The 7,285-nt window shown below is 44.6% G+C and overlaps 1 protein-coding gene across 2 annotated transcripts in view; it reads left to right on the forward strand.

Annotated features, from left to right (window-relative positions):
- LOC100966155 (zinc finger protein 621) overlaps window positions 1-7,285 on the forward strand; it is a 12,292-nt gene extending 5,007 nt beyond the window's left edge. For both annotated transcript variants that reach the window (XM_003794488.3, XM_023515956.1), the window contains exons 3-5: window positions 1,873-1,999; window positions 2,843-2,950; window positions 5,185-7,285. In XM_003794488.3, the coding sequence (XP_003794536.1) occupies window positions 1,873-1,999; window positions 2,843-2,950; window positions 5,185-6,242 (1,293 nt within the window). In that variant the 3' untranslated portion in view covers window positions 6,243-7,285. The remainder of the gene's footprint in view (window positions 1-1,872; window positions 2,000-2,842; window positions 2,951-5,184) is intronic.

Genomic DNA, 7,285 nt, shown 5'->3' on the forward strand with positions numbered 1-7,285 from the left:
ATGAGACTCTTCCTCAAAAAAAAAAAAGAGAAATAACTAGATTTGGTCTTTTTTTTTTTTTTTTCCAGTGTCTCCTTTAGAACTGAGTTCCCAAGGTATTTTTGTTTTGAAAGGACTCTCATGGGGACCTATGTGTAGAGCCAGTGAAGCTGCTGTGAGCTGTTTGAGTTCCCAGGATTTATCCCTGGTGTACTTTTCTTCCCTCCTTCCTTCAAGAGTAGTTAGTTATATTTCCTTCTTTCTGTGCTTACTCTTGGACACAGGCTGCGTAGAGGTTACTGGAGTCAGAAGGTGACACGCTAGAGTTAGGTACTTGCCTGTAGCCCCTGTTGTAAGTAGTTGCATTTTCAGTGGTTGAAAAGAACAAGGCTGATTGCACAGGGTAGTGAGAATCTCCTTGGAGGTAGACTCATCTGTGGGAGGCATCAAAATAAGATGGTGCACAAGTCATGAAACCCCTCCTAGCTGACGACCTAGTCTCTGTGGTCTGCGCTACCCCAACTGTGGAAGCCAGTAGGACACCATCTGGGACTGCTCTGGGGCCTTAGGGATTTAGATTTAGAAGCTCCACTTTTCCAGGGTAGAGTGTGCAGTTTTGAAAGAGGAGACCATGAATTGGGGGACAGGGGGAACCCCTGTGGCCTGGAAGAAGTATGGTAAAGGTGGATTGAATGGTAATTTGGGGAGTTGGGGAGTTTGAGAAGCTGTTCTTCAGGGATGGGGCAGCACCAGGTTGTGGTGAAGTTCGGGGCTTAGCCATGTTCTGGAGAAGTTTGTGAGCCCAGTGTGGGAGGCAGCTTGGCATGTGGAGCCCATGTTTGTTGTTGGATAGATCTGGGTTGAAGTCCTGGCTGTGTAATCTTTGCCTAAGTAGTTAATCTTTTTTATTTTTTTGTGAGACAGGGTCTCTCTTTGTCACCCGGGATAGAGTGCAGGGATCTGATTATAGCTCACTGAGTTCAAGCAATTCTCCTACCTCAGCTTCTTGAGTAATTGGGACTATAGGCATGCTGCCTAATTATTATTATTATTATTATTTTGAGACAGTCTCACTATGTTGCCCTTGGTAGAGTGCTGTGGTGTCACAGCTCACAGCAACCTCAAACTCCTGGGCTCAAGTGATCCCCTTGTCTCACCCTCCCAAGTAGCTGGGACTATAGGTGCTTGCCTTAATGCCTGGCTATTATTAGAGACGGGGTCTTGCTGCTATTCAGGCCAGTCTGGAACTTATGAGCTCAGGCGATCCACCTGCCTCACCCTCCCAGAGTGGTAGAATAACAGGTGTGAGCCACTGCGCCCAGCCAAGAGCCAGCTTTCTGATATGGCAGAAAGGTAGAAAAGAGAAATTTGTGAAATACTGGGGCTGTTGGTGTGTGCTTGTGGATGATGTTGATAAAGATCAAAGACAATATATGTGCAGGGAACAAATGGGCCTGTGTGTGTGCACTTTGGATGTGTAGAGACAGGGTCATTGGTAGCTGTCTGGTGCAACTGAGGCATAGACAATAAGATGATAGGATTATAGAATGCACAAGAGTAAGAGGTGACAGAGGGATAGATCTGCGAAGCCAGGAACATAGGGATTGATGCAGTTACGAGGGAGAGAGCATCCGATGCTGAGCTATGAGTTTGGGTAGCAAAGCTCTGTGGCCCCAGAGCTGTGCAGATGGGAGAGTGGTGAGCTCCCCATTTGAAAGTAGGAATACTGGCAGAGATCTGGCCCCTGGCTGGGGTACTAGGTGCTGTTCTTGCTAGAGGAGACCTCCCATGGGCCTCAGAGTTGTGAATCCAGGCAGATTTCTCCCTCCCTGTAGCTCAGGCTGCCCTTTTCTGCTTCTCACCCAGAGCCTGAGCAGAAACCTGTTGTTTCAGGAGTCAGTGGCCTTTGAGGATGTGGCTGTGTACTTCACCCAGAATCAGTGGGCTAGTCTGGACTCTGCGCAGAGGGCCCTGTACAGGGAGGTGATGCTGGAGAATTATGCAAATGTAGCTTCCTTGGGTAAGTTCTCTCTTAGTGATAGTTTGATATCTTCCTCAGGTGTTTGGGGATTCTTTTTCTCTTTTTTCAAGACAGAGTCTCACTCTATTGCCCTGGGTAGAGTGCTGTGGCATCATAGCTCACAGCAACCTCAACCTCTTGAACAATCTCTTTTGCTCAGCCTCCAGAGTAGCTGGGACTATAGGCCACAGCATCTGGCTAATTGTTCTATTCTTATCGGGAACGGGGTCTCTCTCTTGCTCAGGCTGGTTTTGAACTCCTGAGCTCAAGCAGTCCACCCACCTTGGCCTCCCAGAGTGCTAGGAGTATAGGCATGAGCCATTGTGCCTGGCCTGTTTGGAGGATTCTAATAACCCTGAGGTTTGATACCTCCAAAGGAAGTTCTGCAATCACCAGCCTCCAAAGATGCTGGGTAGGGAAATCCTTGGTTCCCATTGCTTTTGAAACTAGACTTGCATATACCCCAAGGAAGGGTAAGGTTCTGGGTCTTAAGGGGAAGCACTCTTATTGGCCCTGTAGGTGAGCCCTTCTAGTTTTCTGGGGATGTTGGTTGTCCCTTCTGAGGAGGGGTATTCTAGGGAGCAGTACATACATCATTCCCAAGGGAGTTTGTCTCAGTCAGAGCTGCATTACAACATTTCTTTCTGAGGAGAATCAGATCTCCCTGGCTTCATTGTGGAACACAGTTTGGACCCCTTCCTTGGAACCCCTTGGTAGTTCACTTGATCTCCTGGGTTTTCTAATTTTCTCTCAACTTGCCCAGTGGAGGCTGGGCAGGGAGAAATCTCAGGAACAGCCCTGGATGTGTGCCTTCAACTTGTCTTTCTTTCTTTCCTCCTGAAGTAGGGTTTCCATTTCTCAAACCCATGCTAATCTCCCAGCTGGAGAAGGGGGAAGCACCATGGGGCCCAGATCCCTGGGACACAGATGTTCTGAGAGGCATCATTGCAGGTGAGTGTGAGAACCTAGCCATTATGTTTCTTCTTTTGTCTTCATGGTTTACTACTTGAGAAGTATTTCTGCTGCTGTAAGAACAGCACTCTGAGTCATTTATAAGGCAGTACCCAGTGCACTCTCTGACCACTCACTGTCTTCTTACCTCGATCCAGGAAAGACCCTCGTAAGAGTGCATGGCCCCACACCATCTGCACACTCATGTGGCTGTCCTTCAAAGCAGAAGTACTGTGACTCAGTAGCTCCTAAACCACTTCTTCTTTTCTCACTTAGCAGTGGAAAATTTTAATTTTATGTCATTTTTCATTACAAAGAAACTTTAAGGAAAATGTGATTCTGTGGGTTAAACTGATTTATTTGTGCCACAGCTATGAATTTTACTTTTAGCCCTTCAGTAATGAAAATAATGGCTTTAATTTCCCTTTTTCTTATCTCAGTCACTTAAATGCCCCATTTGTCGTGATCTTTAGGTCTGTATTGTATTTGTCATAAATGGGACCATAGAGAGAAAGGCTGGGAATATTCTTCTACCACAGCCCCAGTACACAAATAGAGCACCTAAAATTAACCTGACATGGCTCACCAGTCCTGGAAGGCTTTGATGACTTGGACTTCTTTCTCTTCTAGAGAGAGGTTTCCAAGCCATCCTTCTCACGCGCACTGTGATTTTTCTTTCTTTCTTTCTTTTTTTTGAGACAGAGTCTTAAGCTGTCAACCTGAGTAGATGTGTTGTGGTGTCTGAGCTCACAGCAACCTCAGACTCTTGGGCTGAAGCGATTCTCTTGCCTCAGCCTCCCAAGTAGCTGGGACTACAGGTGCCTGCCGCAAAGCCTGGCTACTTTTTGTTGTAGATGTCATTGTTGTTTTAGCTGGCCTGGGCTGGGTTCGAGTCTGCCACCTTTGGTATGTGTGGCTGGTGCTGTAACCACTGTGCTACGGGTGCTGAGCCTGTGCAATGTGATTTGTATGTGGTAGCTCCTTTAGCACTGGTATCGCTGAGGCCTGAGGCTCTCTGGTCCTGCTGCTGTTCTACCTGACTCTGAAAAATCATTTTTTATCCCAGAATATTATGTGGAATATTTTATTTTTACTTTTATTTATTTATTTATTTATTTATTTTGAGACAGAGCCTCAAGCTATCCCCCTGGGTAGAGTGCTGTGGCATCACAGCTCACAGCAACCTCCAACTCCTGGGCTTAAGCGAGTCTCCTGTCTCAGCCTCCCAAGTAGCTGGGACCACAGGCGCCTGCCACAATGCCCAGCTACTTTTTGGTTGCAGCCATCATTATTGTTTGGCAGGCCCGGGCTGGATTCAAATCTGCCACCTTAGGTGTATGTTGCTGGCGCCTTAGCCACTTGAGCCACAGATGCTGAGCCAATTTTTATTTTTATTATTATTTTTTGAGACAGAGTCTCACTATGTCACCCTTGGTAGAGTGCTGTGGTATAACAGCTCACAGCAACCTTGAACTTTTGGGCTTAAGCGATTCTCCTGCCTCAGCCTCTCAAGTAGCTGGGACTACAGGTGCCCACCACCACACCCAGCTAGCAGTTGTTTAGTTGGCCCGGGCTGGGTTTGAACCCGCCACCTTTGGTGTATGTGGCTGGTGCTGTAACTACTGTGATTATTTTAAATTAGAATTATTTAAATAATTAAATAACCACTGTGAAGGTTTTAAATTAGAATTATTAGGACAGTATTTAGAATTTGGGGTGATTTCTTGGATCACAGGTAGGGCATTGGGATCATTTTTTTCCTGGTTTGTGTTTCTCAGCCTGTGAGACTTCTTGCAGTGTTAAAACTGTTCCTCTGTTCTTCCCAGTCTCTTATCTCTTTTTCCTCCTCTGGATCTCTGTCTCTTTCTGTTCTAAGATTTTTGTCTATTTCTTGCTGATCTTTCTTACCTCACTCACTGTTTTTTCTTCCCCCCGTATTTCCTTCTCCCTCTTGAGGTTCTCCTTCCCATCTCCCTACCATAGTTCATTTCCTAGCCTTCCTTACAGGGGGCACTGCCTGGCTGTCCTTTCCTGGTCTGTTTCTGTGTCTTCACCAATTGTCTGTCATTATTTTTCTTTGTCTCTCTTATCCTCCTTTATGGATGCTTATAGCCACTTCATGGGTTTATTAAAAAAAATCAGATTCAACAGGAGAAAATTAAGACCACTGAATTCACTGAATTGTGTTTTCCTTCTAGTTCAGTAATTGGGAACATTGTGGTTTCTCTGTTCAGATGGTGAGTCCTGGATCATGAATGAAGAGCCAGTTATAAAGCAGGAGGCCTCTGAAGAAATAGAGTTGCACAGAGCACCAGTAGGAGGACTTTGCAGAAACAGTTTTCAGCACTTTGATTTTAAAAGCAAGGCAGTACGGCAGACTTTTAGTCTAAATCCAAATCTGATACTTCGAGGTGGAATGAAGTTCTATGAATGTAAAGAATGTGGGAAAATCTTCAGATATAACTCAAAGCTTATTCGGCATCAGATGAGTCATACTGGAGAAAAGCCCTTTAAATGTAAGGAATGTGGCAAAGCTTTTAAGTCCAGCTATGACTGTATTGTACATGAGAAAAACCACATTGGAGAAGGGCCCTATAAATGTAAGGAGTGTGGCAGAGGTTTGAGTTCCAACACATCCTTGACTCAACATCAGAGGATCCACACTGGAGAGAAGCCCTACGAATGTAAGGAGTGTGGAAAGGCTTTCTATAGGAGTGCAGCTTACCTTCAGCATCAGAGATTGCACACAGGGGAGAAACTCTATAAATGTAAGGAATGCTGGAAGGCTTTTGGTTGTAGGTCACTTTTTATTGTCCATCAGAGAATACATACTGGAGAGAAACCTTACCAATGTAAGGAGTGTGGCAAAGCCTTCACTCAGAAAATAGCCTCCATACAGCACCAGAGAGTTCACACTGGGGAGAAGCCTTATAAGTGTAAGGTGTGTGGGAAAGCCTTCAAATGGTATAGAAGTTTCGTTCAGCATCAGAAATTGCATCCTGTGGAGAAGAAGCCTGTCAAGGTTCTTGGGTCCCCTCTGGTCAGTCCCCAGTGCCCCTCTCCAGCCTTATCTCCTATTCCTCTCCAGGGGTCATGCTGGGCTCCAGCTATGGCTGTGCCTTCGCTCACCTTTCCACGTGCTATGTTCATTCCTACCTCTGGGCCTTTGTTCATGCTGCTGCCCACATCTGGAATACCTTCTTCACCCACCCAAATAGTACATGTCTTCCAGGGTCTTACTTCCACTGTGAAGCCTTCCTCGATTATTCTGACCCCTTTTCACCCAACATGAGCTTTATCTCGGTGTTCCTATGGCTCTTACCCAACAAATCTTCAACCTAATTTATGTTGCATTTGTATTTTTTCCCCGCCTTACGTTTGTTACAACTCTTTCAGCATAAACTTCATTGTAATCTATATACATTTAAAATATTGTGTTTATATAATATATTCTCTTCTGGGTAGAAAATGGAAATACTTAACCTTTGCATTGTTCCCTATTATGCTTGAGCAGTGGTGGCTTTATCTGCATCATAGGGTTGCGGGGGTGTTAGAAGTGCTGAGAGGACACTTCAGTGTGTTAGGGGAGTTTGGGAAAGTGGACATGCCTGCACTAGGACATTGTGATTACAGAGAAGCAACCTGGAAGAAACAGGAGGAGGCATGCCAGACCTGTGGAAGTAGAGAATTAGGATAGGTTTCCAACAATGAACTTTAGAAATCAATACGGATTGTTTGGTGAGCCAGTGGCTAGGAGGTGTGTTTATACAGCTGAAGGTGTGTTGCCCTTGACATGGGTCATTGAGGATTCTATATATCTATGCAAAAAATAATGTGGAAAAACAGTAAAAAACAAAAGTATGTGTTGATAGCAATCATTTATGTGATTGATAGCAATTGTAAACAAATGTCTTTAAATATAAAAGGTATTTTTCCTTGAGTTTTGCTCTTGATATCTAGATGTTTCTTTTAACTTTGGTTTCCTAAGTGAACCTATGCAAAGGCATTCATCTTTGTTGCATCTGTTGTGTAAATTGTCCTTGGTGGGTATTCTGGTTTTCTTTGTGGAAGCACTGGCTTCTATGTTTTATTTTTTTCCAGATACCCTGAATTATAAACACAAATCTGGTGAATTACTAAAGAAATAAAAGCAATACCAGTTGGGAGAAGTCTGAGTAAGCCTCCGAAATTGTTTTTTAGAAATAAAGGGGGCCGTGTGGTGAGACAGTGGTGAGGCTTGTGTAGTGGATTAGTGAAATGGAACTTTGTGGTTATTTTGGATATTGGCACGAAATAATGGCATGCTATAAAACAGGAAAATACAGAGGAAGAAAA

This window comes from Otolemur garnettii, unplaced genomic scaffold (assembly GCF_000181295.1).
Source record: "Otolemur garnettii isolate 467f Iridium unplaced genomic scaffold, OtoGar3 scaffold00082, whole genome shotgun sequence".
In the NCBI taxonomy this organism is placed as follows: domain Eukaryota; kingdom Metazoa; phylum Chordata; class Mammalia; order Primates; family Galagidae; genus Otolemur; species Otolemur garnettii.